Raw genomic sequence first — 23,124 nt, 5'->3', positions numbered from 1 at the left:
TCAGATGAAAACCTGGGAGCCAAGTGCATATCTTTGAAGGTAAATCTGCCCTAACCTTAATAATTAAATTACTTATGAAGTAAGAAAAAACTGGCGTGCACAAAGATGTCCTACAGATTAAATGAAATGCACCTGAAAAGTCTTAGAGAATCATAGGAAAATGTCTTAGAAGGTTACCGATTTTGTCTCCCCACCCTCTCTTGACAGATTTATGCAACTTGCTTTTAAAAATCTCCAGTGACAGACATCCCATATACTCCCAGACAATCCATTCTAGTATTCAACTTTTCCATTTGCAACTCATTCTTCTCTAAATTTCTAAATTTCCCTCACTCATTACGTTAATTCGTTGCTTCTTATCCTTACTACAGCAGACACATAAACTAGCTTATTCCTTTCCCCTTCGGAGGATTTTTAAAAATCTATAAACCAACTCATGACTTTTAATTACCCAGTCTGACATCATTGTTTCCCATGTCTCGGAAGATACTCAAAACCACTGCAACAAGCAAGGATTTTAATACACAGGATTAATCTAGAAATCATTCAAGCTGCTGGGTGGATTCCCAACTGACGGTCATCACAGCACAACGCAGGAAGATAATCAAGGATAAAGAAACCCATAAGCTCATTTATCAGGACAGGAAAGAACCTTGAGAGGCTCTTTTGGAGTAGAGCTGTCAGTCAACTCAACTTCTGACTTGCCCGATTATTCTTTTAACTTTCAGAGTTTCTCTTTAAAGAAATGTTTCTCATATTCCCTCTCTCCCAATCAAATACTTAAAGTAACTCACCTTCCAACAGGCTACACTTGCACACAGTTTAAAAGACCTGAATACTGCTTGCAGTTATATTAACTTTGTTCTTACTCTTGCACTCAGTACAGACTATTTATTAGTTACTCAAGACCATTTAACAGGTATTTCATTTTAATTCTGGCAACTAGGTAATTCTACCTACTCTGGCCACATATTTTCAATTAAGACAATGGATAGGCTCCTGTAACACAAAAATTCTCAAATGTTGGTGAAAGTAATTTCTGCATAAAACATTTCTTCATGGAAAGTACCTGACCAAGGAATGGCAAATCAATTTCAAGAAAAGGCAGTTGACCATCATTCCAAAGACAAGTGACACAAACGGTGACAGGGACTTGAGAGCTAAAAACAAAAGGACAGAAAACTTTGCCTCCATGAGAGATGTGGTTCACAGCTGATATTCAGTGCTTCTGGTTCCACCCTTTATCCTAAGCCTCTAAATAACAATACTCTTACATGGTGCCTTATTAAAGTACTTTATTTATTTCCCTAACTTGAAGCATCTGCTTTTTTCTCAGAAGAAACAGTGACGGAAACTAGATACTCATGTAGCTTTAAGGTCTCTCACACATTGCATCCTATTCTTAAACCTATGCAGCCTTGTGTTGCAATGAACCCTGCAAAACTGGTAGATAAAGGGACTTTACGCTCTATACATTTGATCCTGTTCTGGACTGGGACATGGCCATCTCCTTCCCTCTTTGACTACAACCCCATTTAAAGGGCAACCTTTTCCTTTCTCTCCAAACCAACTAAACACTTGATTTCACAGTGCTTTAGGCAGCAGCTCTGATTTTATTGTCAAGGGACTGGTTCACTTTTTCCTGTCTCAAAAGGGAGATGTTTGGCCACATTCCAAGAAAAATGCAATCAGACATAAGGTCTGGCAAGAAAATCAATGTTTGGCATTTATAGCTTGTTTAGAAATATGCAGTGCAGAAGACAGTTGCAGTCCCAAAGAGATTAAAATCTGAATATGAGATTTTACTATGACCACAATGCAAAATCCTGAGACAGAATAACCGTTTTCAAATGCATCCTACTAATTAAGAACGTGTTACTCCTTGCCAGTTTTGTCAGATCAAGGATTTAAAAAGGATTTGCATGAAGAAAAAACAGTTGTTCCAACAGTATATGGCAGTGCATAGTAGTGGACAGAGAGAGCGTGATCCCTTCCAAAAAGGGCATCACTGGTGAGCTTTGGTAGTGGAACACAAGATAACATGCTGTGAGTGAAACTAAAAAGAAATTCAAACACAGATACTTTGGAACAAATACCTTGTCTGGATTGAAATACAACAGATTATTGGCTAAAAACACAGGCAATGTTTCACAGAGCTCTTTGGTAAGAGAAGCTCTAGTAATGACAAGACTAAAGTGATGAACCATCACCTCTACCCATTTAAAATTGCATAACAACTCAATGGAGAGTCACTTTATTTTGTAGTGATAAAAGGGTGTCAACATTGATATTAAGCAAAAAGACCTGATGCGCATCTATCAGAGAACGTGTACTGACTCAGGTTAATACCTTGGCTCTCAGATTGTGAATAGAAATGAAAGAAGTCTCTTTTTAAAAGCAGCAGTTAGACTAGTATAGTTTTTCAATAATAAATCAGTTAAATATTAATTGCAAATGAAAGTTCTGATGACAATCCTGAAAGGAACATAAATCTAATAAGCAATTTAATCTGTAGGTAAGTAAATAACATGAGAGTGTTCTTAAGTGACAAATTTACACAATTGGTCATAGCCAACACAGGTTCATGACATGAAAGTCCTATTTAACTAACTTGATTTCCTTTTATGACAAGGTCACCTGTCTAGTTGACCAAGGGAAGCCAGCAGATGTGGGGTTTTCAGATTTTAGCGACGCTTTTGATATTGTCTCTCACAGTATCCTGCTGGACAAAATATCCAGCATACAGCTAGACATGTCCATACTATATTGGGTGAACAACTGGATGACAGGTCGGGCTCAAAGAGTTATAGTGACTGGGTTTACCTCAGGCTGGTGGCCACTCACCAGTGGGGTTCCCCAGGGCTCAATTTTAGGGCCAGCGCTCTTTAGTATTTTTATAAGTGATCTGGATGCAGGAGTCAAATGTACATTAAGTAAGTTTGCCAATGACACTCAATTAGGACGAACCCCGGACTCCCTTAAGGATAGAGAGGCCTTACGAGAGAATGGGATAGACTAGAGAGCTGGGCAATCATCAATCATGTGAAATGTAACAAAAGCAAGCGACATGGTAATCCTGGTTATACATATAAATTGAGGAATAAGACGCTGGATACCAGCCCCACAGAAAGAGATCTTGGGATTTGGGTTGACGGCAAGCTGAAAGTGAGTCAACAGTGTCCCCTGGCAGCCAAAGGGCCAAATGTGTCCTGGGCTGCATGAAACACAGCATAGCTAGTCAAGGGAGGTGATTGCCCCGCTCTGCACTGGTGGAGTACTGTGTGCAGTTTTGGGCACCTCAGTTATAAGCAAGACATCAAACTATTAAAGAGTGCCCAGAGGAGGATGGCCAAGATGGTGAAAGGTCTCGAGGGCAAGACTTATGAAGAGCAGCTGAGGTCACTTGGTTTGTTCAGCTTGGATAAGAGAAGGCTGAGGGGTGTCCTCATTGGAGCCTACAACTTTCAAGGAGGGCAGCAGATAGGGAGGTGCTGATCTTCTCTCTCTGGTGACCAGCGATAGGACACGAGGAAGTGGAATGAAGATGTGTCAGGGGAAGTTCAGATTGGACATTAGGAAAAGGTTCTTCACTCAGAGGGTGGTCAGTCACTGGAACAGGTTCCCTACAGAAGTGGTCACAGCCGCAAGCCTGTGAGAGTTCAAGAAGTGTGTGGGCAATGCTCTTAGTCATAGTTTTAGGTAGTCCTGCGAGGAGCAGGGGGTTAGACTCAATGATCCTTATGGGTCCCTTCCAACTCAAGATATCCTATGATTCTCATTACTTTACACACAAAGCTACAGGGTTGATTTATGCACCATATATTTGTATAACAAGGTTTAATCAAAGCACAATCCAAATTTTGACAAAAAGTCCTGAGGAATTCATTTGGTCTGTGATAGTTCAGTGGCCACTACTGGAGGCTCAGATTCTTCCACTCTGGTGCCCAGTTATGCAAAGGAAGTCACCTTACAGCAGCTGTTTCCAGAATGGCAGTGCTGTCTCACAACTGCCTCTGCAGAATGCTCCGCAAGGATGCCTTCCTCCACCCTGCAGCTGACCTGAAGAGACAGAGGCACAGTTTCCTGCTCTGTGGGGCTCCCCAGGCTAGTGAGGTGGGCTTCTGGGCACAAGGAGCTGAACATGGCTCTAAGATCTCACCCCACCAAAAAGTGCTGCAGGAAACACTGAATTTCTCTCAGCCCCTTCTCCTTCACCAGTAAGATCAAAACTTAGGAACAAGAAAGACTTGGCCAAATCGTATCTTATCTGAGGGCTTTCTGATGCCCCCAGCTGGAAGTAGTCTATTTTCCACACTGTACATGTTTCTAATGGATCAATCATTTTAGGAACTATTAAGTCCTTTTAGCACATTTATTTATATAATACCTAGTAATTTTGATACTTCAGTTATCTGAAAACCAAACTTCTGGACACAGATAGTGAGACTTGTGGTAGCAGTGGCCAAGTAGTTTGCAACTCTAAAATTAGAACGCAAGTAGAAGAGAAGGGAACATGCAAGGATAGAAAGCCAACAACTGCTCTCACTTCCAGAGCTGCTCCCTTTCTAGATGCTATGCATCACCTGATTCTGAACTGGGACCAAATGAGTTACAAGAAATCAATTTATTCCTGAAGTCATTATTCCCCCCAACAAAGTTTATACTAGTTCTATGGTTTCCATAGCAACTAATGTATTTGAAATGAAAGAAAAACTAATAAGATAAATGGGAAGCATAAAATATCTTGCGATAGTGTGGGTGTATGTAGCACTAACTGTTAACGGTCTGCTGTGGAATGAATTGCAAATTGCCTTCTTCAATAATGGCTTTTCCATAGAGAATTAACATGGGTCCACATATCTGCATTACTAATGCTTTGCATTTCACAAGTAAAAAAATACAATAATATTTATCGTATTTGCAATAAGTATCTTCTCTGACCACATTCTGAGTTGTGTTTCTGTTGAAATCATTAAGAATTTGGGTCACTACAGTACTGGTAGTGCTAAGGACCTTACCCTTTAGCTTGAAGTTTTGCTGTCAGGCAGCAAATATCTTGAGCGACAACAATTTAGTAGTCAGCTAATATCACTTCCCACCAATCAAGGCACTGCATACAACCATTTACACATTGGAAAGCTACTGTATGTTTAAAAAAAGGTGACAATGTCATGAAATGTAAGAGATTAATTATTTTTAAGTCTCTGTAGCTTCTCAACTTACCACAACAAAATTATTCTAAGGTGATTCAATGATTTTATTAAATACCTAGGTCAGATATGCTGTTATGTAAAACATTCCACACTTCCACAAAAAAAGCCCTAGTCAGCCAGGGTCAGAGTTCAAGAGTACAGAGAATAATTCAATGAAGTCCAATCAGGAGTAAGTTTGGGAAAAAAGCACGTGGGAGTCAACCTTATTACGTGCAAATAAAGATAGCAGGATTTACAGCATATATTAGATCTTATTTACTAAAACCCATAGACAAGGAAAATACCAGAAACAGACATCTTTTGTCAGTTACTACTTTTGATTGATAGATATTTTTCAAGTGAGATGATGCAATACAACCTGTTTAGAAATGAGGGTGGAAACAAGACTTGCATTAGTCTTGTCATAACCATCATCCTTACCATGTCGATAAGCACAAAGTGTGTATATAAAACTATGAATGGGAAATTCTGACAGAGTATTTTTCCAGAAGATACAAATATCATAGGTTAAGACATCTAGGACAAGTGAATATTCTACTACTTGAGCAGCACACAAAATGAGATCTTCATCCCACTCATTCTCTGCCCTGAGCTGCCCCTCCCCAGCTTCAATTAATTATTTATTTTACAAGCAGAATTATACAACTTCCTACTTGTAGTTTTGCCTGAGAAATAATGCTAGCACTTTACTACGTTTCTTATTATGGTTGTACATAAACTATTAAAGCTTTATTTGCAGGCATTCGCCATTTCAGAGTTGTCAAAGCTGCCTTTGGATTAGGTATTATTTACTCAATAGAGAGGATAAGGCCACAATGGAAAGAATGACAGATTATGTCATGCAGTTGAAACAGAATACCAGACTAATTCCTACTGCTATAAGATTGACTTAGCAAAGACTGGTTAAATAATTGCAAGCTCAATAAAAAATTCTGGTAATTATTTAAAGTCTTTGAAAAGATTTGTAATGCTTACCTCAATGACTCTTGTTTCAAAATCTTCAAAAGTTTCTGTTGGGAGAAAAATGGGGTATTACATTTCCTTGTTTTATGTACCTATCAGCACAGCTCCCTGCAGGTGGTATAATTTAAAAAGGACACAACTTTTAGGTAACTGTAATTTATAAATTAATCTCAGCAGTAAGTAGAAAAGGTAAGAATAATTTGAACAAACATATCTTAAGTGAGGTTTACTAGTTACTTCCTTTTTAAGAGACCTCAAATATGTTTTTATACTTGACTCTATTCATTCGATCTCTTTTAGAATAAGGTCAGTGAAGAAACAGCATGTAGCTCTCATTTATAAAGCACAGGGTTTTTTCATTTCTTTAGTAAAACCCATGTATGTGAAGAAAACTAACTTAAAGAAAATCTAGCTAAAATAACTTCCCAGAAAGTGTAATACTACTCTCATTATAATTACAACACAGTTCCTGTTATAATTAAGAGATGACAACTGTTAAATACATTAATTGTGCTCTACTAGGGATCCCAGCCTCCAACTGCAATCAGTATCTCATCTTGTTAAGTACCATGCATGCAGCAAAGTAAGATGGAAACTGTCTCCAATGACTGTCCAATCTAAATAACTAGCGTAGCAAAAAGGAGGAAAAACAATCAGTTTTTAATGGTTAAGCAAGACATATAAATTTAACTGGTTGGTTTGAACATCACACAGAAAGCAAAGCTGATAGAAAAACTGAGACATCCTCAGAATCTGTTGATTATTTTGATCACAAGCTAAACCATATAGCCTCTCCAAATTAAATCTGAAGCCTTCTTTTGGAAATCACTGCAACTTACCACTTACATTGAAGCATTTTTGTTAAATTATATCCAATATTCTTCCTAATAATTTCCAACATAGCAGAAATGCTAAGAAAAACAACTATCCACGGTGTGTTATGAAAACAATGTTTTCACTTTTCACTGGCTGGCAGCGTAACCGCCTTCTTCCCTAAATACTGCTCTAGAACTGTAAATGAACCCCAAATTTCATTTACACTGAGCAAAGGCTGTAAATGTTTAAAAAATAAAAAGGTAAATCACTAAATGGGTCACTTCCATCATGGCCAAACTATTATTCAATATTGTTCAGAATATTCTCAAACTTGTATTAGGCAATCAAAAGGGATTCAAAGAAATTGCAAGTTTTTCTTGATACATACTTCTGTGAAATTCCAGGAAGGGGAGAAGGAGGATAAAACAAAGCAATACATAGCCACTTCTTATAATCAAGAATCACATTGCCTGACTTTTTTTTCCCCTTTCAATTTCAGATTCTGCCTGAAAAAAACCATTTGCAACCAAAGACAATTACAGCATCATTTATTTTGTCTAGTAACAGTTAAGGTGTTTTGCATTGTAAAATAAACATCACTTCTACTTCACATCTGTGTTCAGGTCTTTTCATCACAGTGGTAATGAAACACTGAACACAGAGCTCTCTTCAGATAAGCATTACATATTCAGCTCTAAGTGCTGAACATATTCTTTAGTGTCACTGCACAGAAAGTTAAGTTTCTGCTGTCATTAGAAGGGACTTCAAAGAAGTATATGTTTGGGGTTTTTTTTTAATGTCTTACAACATTGTGGGGGAGGAAAGAGCAAGAATACTGGAAAGCTCTGGGCATGATGCGGGCATCTACAGGTACCGCCTCCAAAGACAGAAAGTCAAATGAGAAAGCATTTCCATGCAAACAGCAGCCCGCTCAGATCTTTTCCAAAGGCCTTCACCTTGACACATGAAAAGTCAGCAAGCAGATCCCTGAGGCTTGACTATCAGCAGTTCCACTAGGATTTCTCAAAATCCATTTTACGAAAGCAGGCAAAATTGCTGCAAATCATGGATACTGCCAAAGAATCCAATTTTCTCTGAGTTTCTATTTCAAAACCTAATGACCGCACAAACACATGAATATAAATTGCAAATGTATTTGTTTCCTTTTATGCAATTGAGAGTATACTTATAATTGATCTACATTTTAATACAGATACATTTTCCACAAAGAGTATTCTATTATCAGCTTGGTTGTGGGAAAAAACCCTAACTTTGAAAACAATGGACAGTGGAGCAAAACGCAACGTCTTGGTACAAGAAGCAGAATAGATAAGAGATCCTTCCAGCCTCCTGCTTTTCCAATTTATCTCATGAACAAAAGCATTTCAGTGTAACATAGACAAACAGTGTTAATTAAAGCATTTAATACTTATTTTATTTGGTGTAGTCACAGTGAGATTCTGGAGAAAGGCTGGGGAGCTGAAAACAGTATAATGGTGAAGAACTGGAGACTCATTCCTTCACCAAACATTGCTTTATCGTTTACACATAACCTCCAAGATGATCATAAACATGATCCTCTTGGCACAATTCAGAGATTTGTTAGTCTACAAGAAGTAGACTTCTAGCTCACAGTAGAGGATATGAATGCCAACAGGCACTCTGTTCCCCCTCTGAAACCTCTCCGGTTGCATAGAAATACTGTAAACTTGGAAGAAAAATAACTATTTGCAACTGAAAAATATGGTCTTTCTCTACTCATAGCTAGCACAATAAGTAAAGGTGTAGTGGAAGAAGATTGCCCTGCAAGAATGGAGCATATAAAAATCACAGTATGTCCCCAATTATTTTTTTAAAAAAACATACTGGTCAATTTCAAACAAATTTGTCAGATGTTGAAGGCTATCAACATGGAGGTTTCTACAAACTTCTTGTACCTGTTTCCATTAGGAAATATGAATGCTGCTAAAGGAAGCTGCAGCACATGCTCAACCTCGTTTGCTACTACAGAATCTAACATCAGAATACTAAGAAGGGCTGAACTGCGGTATCTCAATCAGAGCTCGTGCTTGCTTAGACATCAGGGAATCCAGCCACGCCACAGCGTCAGGACAAGAGGATTCATTGCATTTGGTGATTTCAGGTCTATTCCTCCTACCACTTTGACAGTGCTTTGCATGCAGCCAATGTCCCAGTTCCTCTGCAAAATCATTAATTATCTGAACAAGAAGATGCTGAAAGAACTATGGGGATCTGAAAATCCCCACAATTTTAGCAGATTAAAAGGAAATCAGTGTATACTAATTGGAAACTGCTTTTTCTCAAGCACATTTATAATACAAGCTAACAGTTTCGTTTTCCTATTTTGACTGCAGTACCCTTTCTTCTTTTTGACAGAACTTGACCTGGCTATTATAGCCCTCCACACAGCCAACTTTAATGCAAGTAATCAACATCAACAGTATCAGCCAAAAGCAAAATCAAGGAAAACACCAGAAGGTAAAATTCAGACATGCATAAATGTTGTTTGCAACAGCTGTCACCTCTTTTAATGGAATATACTACTTAAAAATATATTTGAATTTAAAACCAACATAGTCTGGTGTTCAAAGTATGGAACTAGAACCGTGAAATTTTCTTGACTTTCTCTGTATTCCACCACTGACTTATGGGGAATTTGGAAAAATTAATTAATTTCTCAAATCTTCTATTGTTCAGTTTTAAGATTCGCTGACTGCCAAGTCCATTCTCACACCATTACCTCCCACAAAAGATCTGCTTTCAAGGTAATAAAATGAAATGCAGGGAAGTAAATAGAGGAAATCTTTCATTTGTATACTGCAGAACTATGCTGATATTAAAATAGAATGCATTGGTCTTAAAATTGAAGACAACCAAAAAATACTTGAAGTGGTGGGCAGGCAATCTCTCCTTAAATTCACAAGGTAAATCTGAGGGAAACAATGTATCTCAGATACTATGGAGACAGAAGCCACAAAATCATCTATACCAGCTACAGCAATGGAAAACCTGAAAAGGCAACAGAGTAGTAGATAGCAACAACGGCATGAATATACAAAGCAGAAACGTACAAAAATACCAGCGTAACTTCAGTCTACACAGACAAAGACATTAGATCACACTGGAAAGACAATGCTCCCTCTACACAATGGCTTGGTTCAAAGCATGCCTGAATTTTTAATTAATGCCCAACAGAATGTAACCAGAAAATATTCACAGACAGAAAGAAATTAATCAACAAAGCACCAGGCAGACAGGGGAGCACAGATGACTGCAAAAAGATCAGGCAACAATATAATTGTGATTCCATACACGTAATTTCCCATTTATGTTGACTTGTTGCGATGTATGTTCCAAGATCCAAGCTTGCACTGGGGCAAAGAGAGTTCTGAAAACATGAACAAGCTGAACTGTTAGAATGACTGGAGTATGCAACAAGCCTGAAACAACAGTGCTAGAAAACACCTTTCCTAGCTCATCTTACTATAGAAGCCTATGGAAAGACAACAATAAATATACAAGCATCATTAAGTGCTTCACAAGAAAAACTCAGCTGAATATGAGTAACAACTCATTTTCATATTCAAATACTTGGAAAGGATTAGTCTTCTAAATGTTAAACAATACTATTGAATTTCTAGTGGTCTGAATGACAACACTGCAAAAAAAGTGAAGGTCACCTCTCCACTCCACATATAGGGCCTCTAGTTTCACTACGATATTAAAAACTAGGCAGCAAATAAATAAACAAACATTAGTTACATTCAAACTACATAATCTTTAACTGTATTTCATTATAGGAACTAGAAAAAAAAAAAAAAAAGCCTTAAAAGATCCTGCGGGATAAATCAGAAACTATGAAAAACATGGCTACATTTCATATTCAAGACAATTGTTGAAAACAGAAAAATATTTCCATACTTCAAGACTCCTATAACAGTCTACAACATAATACAGTACTCTGTAATATAGCATAATTTCATAGAGTCTGTAATACCTATATTAAACTAAGCAGTGATTTAACTGGTATTAAAACAACTTGTTATTTGATTTAGCTGCCTTGCTTCATGTATGGCTATATAAGACAGAAGTATAAAATTGATTTTCAATCACAGGAAAAGTTTGGATCTCACTTTCTCTGAGTCCCTTACCAGAAAGCCTAAATAAGACTAAGACAGATATTCAGTTTTCTTACCTCCATTAGGACCTGGGTCAGGAGGATCCAGAATGACACCTCCCCAGCAACTCCCACTCCATCCTCCCTCTCTCTTCACTTTTATTTTTCTTTTCTTCTCCCATGTATCTCTCTGCTGAACAATTTGAGACTGAATTCTCTCTCGTTCTTCTTTTTTTCGCTGAGTAACTGCCTGGACTCTACCACTTTGTATCACAGGAACGTTAAGACCAGGCCAGAGGAAACCGGAGCGTCCTTAAGAATAACAGAAAAAAAAAAATTATTATATTTTATGCCAAATTAGGACTGAAACTCTGCACACTGGAAAAATGCAATAAAAGGAAAGGTTCTCACATATTTCAAGTGTGTTTTATGACACAGAATTTATATTTAAAAACGAAGAACAACATTAATCAACATCAGTATTTTTTTAAAAGACAAATCAAGCAGTTCTGACACCACAGAAATTAACAGCAATTTGTCAATTTATTAAATCAAGAAACACTATACATGAAAAGGTCAAGACATGTCTCCAGCCCCTTATTTGTCAATCTACCTTCACCGATCTCCTGGCCTTTATTGAGATTCTTCCTTAGCTTCTTCTTCCTTCTCTTTCCTCTTCCTTTCTTCACGCCCACACCAGTTTCTGCCAAAGCTCCTTTCCATAGCTCATCAGCTGTCACTGAAATAAAAAAGCATTCATAAATAATGTACAAGTACAGCTTATATTGGAAACTGAAGCTGAAAAAACCCAAAACCTTGAAATGTTAACCCGTGCTTGATCTTTGCTGGGATTTAAACTGTAGGATTACTGCCTTGCTAAGAAAGTGATTTCCTACGACGTGTATGTGTATCTGGTGCAGAGATGCGCCTCTACTCCTGATGACTGCAATCAGATAGGTACACAGGAAGGTGCATGGTTTTTAAAAGGATTTTCAAAATCAATTTAAAGGCAAACATTCCTAACCAGTAACCAGTGAGGTATTAAATCCCAGGTCATTCAAAGAAAATAATGTGTTAGTAACTCAGAGCAGCAATACCTGCAAGCACTTATCCAAGGGCAATTATCAATGACAGTAAACTCGAATCACTCCTAAAAATATTCAAAGTTAGCCCACTTTAAAAGCCAAAAAATACACAAAGTTAACCAACAAAAATCTGCTCTTGTTCTCAGGTTCTGACAAAACAGGAGGTTTCCCTTTTTGCCTGTACAAATGCAAAGGAATGTAAGGAGGAAGGAAGACATAGTAGTGTTGGGTTGAGGGTTGGGCTTGGTGATCCTAGAGGTCTTTTCCAACCTTAATGATTCTATGATGAACGTAAGACACTTTGAACAGCCTCATCGCAGAGCTCGGGCTTTGGTCAGGCCTCCTCACTCAGTAGCCACGTACATGACATCCACTATGATAAGACGTTTCACCCATCGTATGAGAGCATGACTTAGAAAGCACATATTTGGTAGTTATCTTCAAAGTACTGTTTGCCCAACTGATGGAAATATATGATATCCTCACCAAAACAACCACAAAACCTACACCAAAATGAAACTGGTGATGTGAAGAAGACATCACAGACAACGTTTCATCCTGTTAGTCCAGACAAGAAGGCTATCACCATGGAATACACAAGCATCACCATTGTTATATTTGCAGATTAATATTATTATGTGTTTCACCCAGGGGCAGTGTTACTATGGCAGTTTCAATCTCTTGTCTTCTCTGATTAGAAACTGATTTTGTTTATTGAAAGTCAGTAAACACTTTTAACCAGGGAAATTAAAATAACTATGCTCAAATGGCTACAGCTTCCGAACAGCAATTCATCCTTGTTAAGATTAATGCATGGAACTACTATGTTGACAACACAGCGAGGGACAGGCACTATCCAGGATTTCAAGAGGTACCACTAAGTGCCCAGGTTAATTTTTGTATTGAGTATGTTTGTATACACCGTCAAGGTGGCTCTTCCAAAGGTACGACGCCCACCTTTTCTGTCAAAAATCCTTTTCAAAGTGGGGTGCATACCTGTGATTCTTTTTTGAGAAGTATAATCCTAAATCAAGTGATCAAAGCTCAGTACATCAGAAAGCAAACATACAAGGAAGGACACACAACACAACATGTCCAGGAAGCTACAAAATAGTATTCCCTCAAGATTGACAAGAGTAGAATGGCCTAGAAAGTCACTACATACCCACATAATATATTGTGGAAATAGTACAATAAGCCGAAGTATGTAATGCAGATTTCGCCTGTATTACAGACAAGTGGAAATTGTGTATTACAGACAAACAGAAATCCCCATGGATTGCACATAACAGCAACATTTATCACACTTCTTATATGCTGTGAGGTAAGAATTGTATTGGCTCCTGGGTAGGCTTTAGTATTTGTAAAAAAGAAACTTCTATCTGAAATTACACTCCCTTTTCTAGACATTCAAGTAAATCCCAATGTCCAGAGGTTTATGGTTAAAAAAAAAAAATCCCACAACAGTAACTGTATCAAATAGCTCAAAACCAGTGCCTGAACTGTCAGCCACTAAAAAAAATTCCAGCTGATTACAACAAACTGATGCATGTATGTGTGCTAAATGCAAAAAATAAAATCATAAAAAACAATCGTAAGCTGCACAGAACTCAACAAATAGAAAAATTTCATTGCTGACTCAGCATGTTACTTTCAATAAAACCAAACTGTGACAGGTACTAGACTGTCTACAGTAGTGAATATTACCCTAAGGTAACACTGCATTAAGGTTCAATGTAGAAAAAGACTGGTGGTAAGCAGGTAATGCATGATGCAGCTTTTCACATTCTAAGGTGGACTATAAGACTGCTGCATGAGTTGGAAGGCTGATGATCAATCATGTTAAGCTTCTTAGCTTATTCAGAAAACACTGTGTAACCAGCAATCTCTTTTTTTAAAAATTATATTCCTGCTAGCCTGGAAACATCGAATTACAATAAAGGTATTTACATTTTTCTTTTTGTGGCCTACTGAATTTTGCTGAAAGCATGCTTTATGAAAGCTGATTGCTAACAACCACTAATAGTAAGTTTGTATGACACTACTCTGTGTTGCTTCATCTACATAAAAGTTGTTTGTACTGTTCTGCAAAGGATTTGATTTTTTGTCTTTTTATACAATCCTTGAATTTCAGGAACCCTAGTGCTTACTTCAGAGGAAGATGCATATTAGGCCACATCTCCGTAACTCACAAGTATTACCAGACTGGCTGTAATCCATATCAGAAAGCAGTATCCTAGATCCTGATAAACTGAGATTAAAAGATTTCTTTGCTTCCTTAAAATGAGTTCCCAGCTTGCTTAGAATATAAACTACAAAGAAAGACAAATATCAGTAAGTTGGAAAACCGAAGGGAGTAAAACAGTTGAGCAGGCTCACTTCTTTCACTTATAAGCAACTCTTCCTTAAGTTTCCTGATGACAAATAGCCTTGTGGCAGCACAGCAGCAGACATCCAAAGACATTAATATTAATGATGTAATAAAAATACTAATGAACATGTTATAATAAATACGCTTCTTTCAATGTACTGTTGCCCACTAATGCCATTACATCTATGCATCTGTATTATATTAAAGAACTTATTAAGGTCTTTTCAAACACTAACATTCTCTTCCAGGTTTTAGCTTAGAACACATACTGTCATTTGAGTTCTCAATTCTTGGAGAAGTAAGGAAGAGGGTCAGCAAGACCGCTACCCTGAACTTCAGAAGGGCAGACTTTAGATTGTTAAGGCATCTGGTTAACAGAGTCCCTTGGGAGGCAGACCCACAGGGCAAAGGAGTCCAGGAAGGCTGGATGTTATTAAAGAAGGCAGTCTCAAAGGCGCAGGAGCAGGCCGATCCCATGTGCCGTAAGTCGAGCAGGCGGGGGAGAAGACCGGCTTGGCTGAAGAGTGAGCTTTGGCTGGAACTCAAGAGAAAAAGGAGAGCTTACCGCCTTTGGAAGAAGGGGCCGGGTGACTCAGGAGGACTACAAGGATGTTGTGAGGTTATGCAGGGAAAAGATTAGGAAGGCAAAGGCCCAGCTGGAACTTAAACTGGCCGCCACCGTTAAAGATAACAAAAAATGTTTTTATAAATACATCAGTGACAAAAGGAGGGCCAGGGAGAATCTCCCTCCTTTGTTGGATGCGGAAGGTAACCTTGCCACGAAAGATGAGGAGAAGGCTGAGGTACTTAATGCTTTCTTTGCCTCAGCCTTTAATAGTCAGACTGGTCGTCCTTGGGCTTTTCGGGCCCCTGTGCTGGGAAATGGAGCTAGTATGCAGAATGAAGTCCCAGCTGTTGAAGAGGTGGCAGTCACCGACCTGCTCCTTCACCTCGATGTTCACAAGTCCATGGGGCCGGATGGGATCCACCCGAGGATACTGAGGGAGCTGGCAGAGGAGCTCGCCAAGCCACTCTCCATCATTTATCAGCAGTCCTGGTCAACCAGGGAGGTCCCAGGTGACTAGAAACTAGCAAATGTGACACCCCTCTACAAGAAGGGTCGGAAGGAGGATCTGGCCTCGGTGCTGGAAAGGGTCATGGAGCAGATCATCTTGAATGCCATTACGCAGCACATGCGGGACACCCAGGGGATCGGGCTCAGACAGCGTGGGTTTATGAAAGGGAGGTCATGCCTCACTAACCTGGTCTCCTTCTGTGATAAGGTGACCCACTTAGTGGATAAGGGGAAGGTTGTGGACGTTGTCTGCTTGGACTTTAGTAAGGCCTTTGACACTGTCTCCCACAGCATTCTCCCGGAGAAGCTGGCTGCTCACGGCTTGGACAAGTGCACTCTGCGCTGTGTTAAAAACTGGCTGGATGGCCGAGCCCAGAGAGTGGTGGTGAATGGAGTCAAATCCAGTTGGCGGCTGGTCATGAGTGGTGTTCCCCAGGGCTCAGTGTTGGAGCCGCTCCTGTTCAATATCTTCCTTGATGATCTGGATGAGGGGATTGAGTGCACCCTCAGTAAGTTTGCAGATGACACCAAGCTGGGTGGAAGTGTCAATCTGCTGGAGGGTAGGAAGGCCCTACAGAGGGACCTGGACAGGCTGGATCGTTGGGCCAGAGCCAACGGTATGAGATTCAACAAGGCTACGTGCCAGGTCCTGCACTTGGGTCACAACAACCCCATGCAACGCTACAGGCTTGGGGAGGAGTGGCTGGAGAGCTGCCTGGAGGAAAAGGACCTGGGGGTATTGGTTGACAGATGGCTGAACATGAGCCGGCAGTGTGCTCAAGTGGCCAAGAAGGCCAATGGCATTCTGGCTTGTATCAGGAATAGTGTGGCCAGCAGGAGCAGGGAGGTGATTGTGCCCCTGTACTCGGCACTGGTGAGGCCGCACCTTGAATACTGTGTTCAGTTTTGGGCCCCTCAGTACAAGAAGGACATTGAGGTGCTGGAGCATGTCCAAAGAAGGGCAACAAAGTTGGTGAAGGGTCTAGAGAACAAGTCTTATGAGGAGCAGCTGAGGGAGATAGGGTGTTTTAGTCTGGAGAAGAGGACGCTGAGGGGAGACCTTATTGCTCTCTACAACTACCTGAAAGGAGGTTGTAGCAAAGTGGGGGTCGGTCTCTTCTCCCTAGTAACAAGCGATAGGATGAGAGGAAATGGCCTGAAGCTGTGCCAGGGGAAGTTTAGGTTGGATATTAGGAAAAACTTCTTCACCGAAAGGGTTGTCAAACATTGGAACAGGCTGCCCAGGGAGGTGGTTGGGTCTCCATCCCTGGAGGTATTTAAAAGAAGGGCAGACGTGGTTCTTGAGGATAGGTTAGCAGTTCGACTTGATGATCTTAAGGGTCTTTTCCAACTTTAACGAATCTATGATTCTATGATTAGCAGGTGAATTCTATAAAAGGTATGATATTTCAACGTCTTTCCTTCTCCAGACACCAACAGTTTTGCCACCATCTCCAAAAAAACCCATGAAACATGAAAGAGCATCTGCAAAGGGAATGTGCTGCTTACGTATTCTATTACAAATTGCTTGATAAATTACACAGTCTAAACTCAACTGCTTAATAACCACAAGGAGACATTTTTTCCTGGAGGCAGGTCAAAGGCTTAAAAATCAACTCCTCTAGGAACCAAGCCTCACAAACCTCACTATGCTTAAGTGCAGAGGGCATTTCCTTGACCTTATCTTACCTTCTCTGAGGAACACATGCTTACCCATCTACAGAAAAGAGAACACACTCTTGTCAGATCATTTACATGGGGCCTCAAAAGTAGCCAAACAAATTCATAGAAGAAAAAGCCACCTAGAGCTATACGTTCAAAAAATTCCACGTCACAAATCACTGAAGGTTGTGAGGTTTTTCTAAGGAAGCATCCCTACATGCTCATCCAATTCTTACTTTCTTCCCATAGCATCAGCTGGTGTTGGAGACAAGATGCTCAGTTAGGTGGACATTTGGTCTGATCATGCAAGGTTTTTCTCATGTTCTACAATTTTAAAATTACGCCTCTAAGACACTACTGTAACGTACAGTTTTCCTATTCAGTATCTGCTGGTTTTGAAAGACACTTCTGAAAAAACAGTATAGGCTCCATAAGTTCTTAGAAAAAACACATATTTCTACCACCTCACCAGAACTGGAAGCACTAAGGACTGATACAGAATAGGCCAAGCATTAAAAAGGTACGAAAACCAAATGATGGGCCTGTCCTCAGAGCTGGTCTCTAGGTATAGCCAAAATAGGATGAGAGTAGGGAAAACAATATGGCACTTATTTGTACAATTTCGCCTTGTAGGAGTTCCAGTTGTAGAACAAGACATGATTGACATCAAGATTTTAACATCATAGAAGATGTTAAAAACAAATCCATACTCACTCTTCTCTGACATAGTTGTACTTTCAAAAGTCTACTGTTATGGCTAACATTTTAAGGACACGCATCTCCGATAAGAACTATGCAACCTTGTATTAGACAGTGAAAAGTCTGTTCATGTCCTAGATAGCTTATAAACAAATTCTTCACTACTGACAGTTGCATTTCAGTGTTTGTTCTGAACAGGCAAAGCTGAGAGAGAGAGGTCATTCTGTCAGTGTTCATGAACAATTAGTATTAAGTCATCCTTCTAAAGCAGGATATGCTGAGAGTCCAGAAAGATAATGAAGTTAATCTTTATAACACTTCATAGAATCATAGGATTATTAAGGTTGGAAAAGACCTCTAGGATCATAAAGTCCAACCATCAACCCAACACCCCCAGGCCGCCTAAACCATGCCCTGAAGTGCCACATCTACACATTTTTTTGAACACCTCCAGGGACGGCAACTCCACTACCTCTCTGGGCAGCCTGTTCCAATGTCTAACCACTCTTCCAGTAATATCCAATCTAAACCTCCCTTGATGCAACTTAAAGCCATTTCCTCTTGTTCTATCACTAGTAACTTGGGAGAAGAGACCAACACCCACCTCGCTACAACCTCCTTTCAGGTAGTTGTAGAGAACAACAAGGCCTCCTCTTCTCCAGACTGAACAACCCCAGCTCCTCATAAGACCTGCTCTCCAGACCCTTCACCAACTTTGTTGCCCTTCTTTGGACAGGCTCCAGCACCTCAATGTCCTTCTTGTACTGAGGGGCCCAAAACTGAACACAGTATTCAAGGTGTGGCCTCACCAGTGCCGAGTACAGGGGCACAATCACCTCCCTGCTCCTGCTGGCCACACTATTCCTGATACAAGCCAGGATGCCATTGGCCTTCTTGGCCACTTGAGCACACTGCTGGCTCATGTTCAGCCATCTGTCAATCAGCACCCCCAGGGCCTTCTCCACTTCTGACTATATAGCCAGTATCTAATACTGGTATTAAGATAAACACAGTAATCCACTCACTTTTAAATTACACAAGTTCTCAGTGACAACTCCACTGCCAATAAATCAATACCCCATCAAATAAGACTTTTTAACATGGCACTGAACTGACATGATGAAATTAAATTATTAAGTGTTGAGACTGCTGAGGTACAAGCAGAGCTGGATTATTCCAGTTAAACTGGGTTTTATGATCTCTCCAAAAAGACAACTGCAACCCTCTCTGTCAGACCTAACTACAGGAGTACTAAACATTAGGCTTTCCTTGTAAAACGACAGCTTTCTTCAGAAGCCTGAAAGGCCCATGAGTAGTTAATTTTTTAAAAAACCTTGGGTTTTAAAAAGCATTGGCTTTTAACCTATACTTTGTTATTTTTGATAACGGATCACAACAAATTTTGTCATTATTCTACCAATTTAACCAAAACAAGGCTCCAAAGCCAAAGAGAACTATGGTCAGATACTTCCTCCATTTGTGAAATGGAAGACCGCAATAACTAAAATGCTGTTCAGAAATCTTACCAAAACTCTCAAACTTCTGGTAAAGCTACATATCTAGTAACAGCTACCTTCTGGTAGAACTGATTGATGCATAAACCTGCTAGTTATGGTGAATTACACCATTAAATGAAGCCTCAGCCACATGCCAGGGTGCTGAATCATTGTAAAATTGAAAGTCCTGTACTTTGTTTAACCTGCATGTTGCTGATGATCTCAGAAAATTAATCACTCTAACACTGTCCTTGTAAGTTACGTACCTTTCCGTTATGGGAAAAAATTAAAATTTACAACTAAGAATTTTTTAGGAACCAGTGTTCAAATTACATCAATCTACAAAATGTCCCAATAAGATGCCTCTATGTATTGATTGTTTGGTACTTCGGGTTCCATTCACAATTTCCATGCTAAACGAGGGGGGTTTTTTATAATTTCATGGCTACTACACAATCACCAGATGCCCAGAATCAATTACCGAAGAGCAAGACAAACATGCCAATTCAGGAAAAAAGTTATTTAGAGAAATTAGAGAACACAAACACTCTGCACACTCTTGTTTCCAGGTGGCCATCAGAACTCCTCACCCTAAAAGCAATGCTTTTCTTCTGACAGGTTGTGTGCAGCGTTTCAACTGTGCATCTCTTATAAAAATTCTGCAACTGTACATTCAACATGCAGTTGTTCACAGTATTTGAACAGTTAAAGCAGCACTGGACATTCAGTACATCTTCACTATGGTGAGTGATCCTTAAATATCTTGAACGGTGAATTTGTTGAATCAACTTAAGGAACAGCATAGGCCCCAGTGCTGCAGCACGTAAATAACAACAATTTCTCTAGCTGTGCACAGTGCACCGTCATGGTGGGAAGTTCTCCATCTGGACTTCTGAAGCCCTTTTTCTCCTGCTAGGTACAGTAATCTTGAGAATAGTGGCATCTCTCATTAATTTCTGAGACTCTGATCTTAAGCTTTAACTAGTTACAAAAACAGCCTGAAAAATTCACAATAATTTGTAGTCTTAAGCATGTGTATGGTTTATTTCCATTAGTTTTAAAGAACAAGGGATTCATGCTTTATTTTTTTTTCCTAACACACACAATCCACCCTCCCCACTGGATCTAAGTTACTAAGTCACTAAATTTGAAGTTATGAAAACATATTGTTGCTTCTACTTGTGTCACCTTGTACATTTTAGTGAAATTCAACTCCCCATCTTCAACACTGTACAAAGAGTAAAATACACTGCAATCACAGATTCACAGAAAAATTTACATTACAATGGACTTTAAGAGGCCCTTGATCTAATCCCACACTCAAAGCAGAGACAACCTCAAAGCTAAATTCAATTTCAAGATTATGTGAAGATGGCCAGAGAGTTGCTCAGTCATATTTTTAATATCTCTAGTAAAAGAATTTCTACAACCTATTTGGAGCCCCCACCTTGATCCAGTGTTAAAGCACCCTCACGATAAAAAACTTTTTCCTACTGCATAACCAGAATTTTCCTTGACCAAACTTGTGTTCACTGCCCTTTGCTGCTTGCCTGTACACCTCAGAGAAGTGTGTCTCGGTCTTCTTTAGAAACACAAAATTGTTTAGGTTTGAAGGCAGCACAGGATTTCACCAACTCCAACCTCTAGCTCAAGCATGGCTACCTCAAGCTGGCTCAGTTCTTCTATCATGAAGTGCTCCTAAAATATCAATTAGCTAAATAAATCTCATTTATGCACCTGAAGAAGCAAACTGATTTACAATTATAATCAGGTGGCCAAGAGACCACCTGCACAAAAAACCTAGCCTAGAATTCCTGTAACAGAACTGGGAGGAGAACAAGATTTTTCTGAGCCAACTCATGTAAGCAGAAAAAATTCCTTACGTTCCATGTTAGGAAAGCAAAGAATAAAAAACAGTGCCTTCACTCTCAAAACTTCAGAGCCAAGGTGAGAACAGTAACCTAAGCCTGTGTCTATAATAAAAACTTCAATACTCAGGCAACCACTGGTATGACTGCCACAGCAAAACTTCCAGTGGCAACATATGCTAGAAGAGCTTTTCAACATCAAATTCTAGGTTCCCTATTAAGGCATCTATTCCCTAATAAGGCATATAAGATGCATATACAGGTTGCAGCTTACAGAACACAACTACAGTACAGAAATCACCTAAGCTGAAAACTAATAGTAATATGTAAAGAGCCTATTTTCCACATAAACTAGGCCTACAAAGACAAAAATCACAATGAAGTAGAAACAAAAAAACCAAGAACCAGTGTAAGTTAAAGAGACTCCAGGTTTTTAATGAACTCATAGCCATCAATAAGACTGGAAGAACAATAGAAGCAGCTTCTTTTTTTGCTCCTTTGCAAGCACATTCTGAAATAGTATCTATTAAAGAACTGAGCTTAAAGCTTTTTTCTCTATCAGTCAACAACAAACAATCAGGTCATTAAGTTACCCAAAGTTAAAAACAGATGAGAAGATTTTTGTATTTTATACAACTAACACTTAGAATTCTTAATTCAAATTAATGCTAAATCTATTTTGGTTTAAAGGAAACTTCCTTGAAGGACTCGAGGTATTCCACTAATATGAATTTCCAGCTGTTTTAAAAATACACAAAAAATAATGACTGTAGAATGGCTTAAAAATAGTGTTTGTATTTAGCTATCCACAGCCAGCACAGCCGGATAAATGTAATATCTCACATACACTATCTGATGAAATAATTTTCACGTTTAAAAGTTTGTATAAGAGAAATCTGAACTTCAGGTCAATTATAGCCTACCTCATGTGGCTGCTCAAGGACAACACGGCAAGAAAAACTGATAGTAGTGATAGTTGCCAGCGTAATGGGTGCTTGATCCAGCAGCTCCCTGAAGAAAGCCCAGGAAGAGTTTGCAAGGGGAGTGAGGTAGATGTAGCTGGCTCAGGACAGGAGAGAGAAGGCAAAGGAAGTGATGGTGATCCTTTCATCCAAAGGAAAGGGTCCTTTAACTTAATTCAGTAGTCAAGACACCCATCTGGAATCTGCAGACCCAAAAGCTACTTGATTTGCAGGACTTAAGTGCAAGGTCCTGCACCTGGGTCAGGGCAATCCCCAGTACCAATACAGGCTGGGGCATGAAGGGATTTAGAGCAGCCCTGCGGAGAAGGACTTGGGGGTACTGGTGGATGAAAAGCTAGACATGAGCTAGCAATGTGTGCTCACAGCCTAGACAGCCAACCATAACCTGGGCTGCATCAAAAGAAGCGTGGCAGCAGACAAAGGTGTTGCCCCAAAAACTTGGCTCTGTTACCTGGTGTGCATTGCCCAACTTAACACATGGAGCCAAGGTATTTTCCTTTATTATGTAAATGCACAGATATGGGTGCAAGGTACAAACCAGCACACCACTGGCAGAAACTAACAGTTATTTATACACAAGATATTAATAATCCAATACATATTCATTATTATTCTGTTAAATGACTCGTTAAAATTCTTCACCTACCATGTAAATGACTATGCATGCCCACTATGATTTTGAGACTTTTACTTCCTTAACCTTTTGGGTTGGCAGGTTTCCTGAGTGGGTGGTCTTTGAGTTGGTGGTTGTGATC

The 23,124-nt window shown here is 39.4% G+C and overlaps 1 protein-coding gene across 1 annotated transcript in view; it reads right to left on the bottom strand.

The window, feature by feature from the left end:
• The window catches only part of LOC142055080 (small ribosomal subunit protein uS5m-like), a 305,459-nt gene that overhangs the window by 254,366 nt on the left and 27,969 nt on the right, over nt 1–23,124 (bottom strand). Inside the window, exons 3-5 of the mRNA XM_075088532.1 lie at nt 11,744–11,869; nt 11,209–11,442; nt 6,189–6,223 (exon numbers count right to left, since the gene is read on the bottom strand). Coding sequence (XP_074944633.1) covers nt 6,189–6,223; nt 11,209–11,442; nt 11,744–11,869 — 395 coding nt within the window. The remainder of the gene's footprint in view (nt 1–6,188; nt 6,224–11,208; nt 11,443–11,743; nt 11,870–23,124) is intronic.

Source organism: Phalacrocorax aristotelis, chromosome 3, assembly GCF_949628215.1.
Source record: "Phalacrocorax aristotelis chromosome 3, bGulAri2.1, whole genome shotgun sequence".
Classification (NCBI taxonomy): Eukaryota; Metazoa; Chordata; class Aves; order Suliformes; family Phalacrocoracidae; genus Phalacrocorax; species Phalacrocorax aristotelis.
This window is presented reverse-complemented; position numbering and strand designations above follow the sequence as displayed.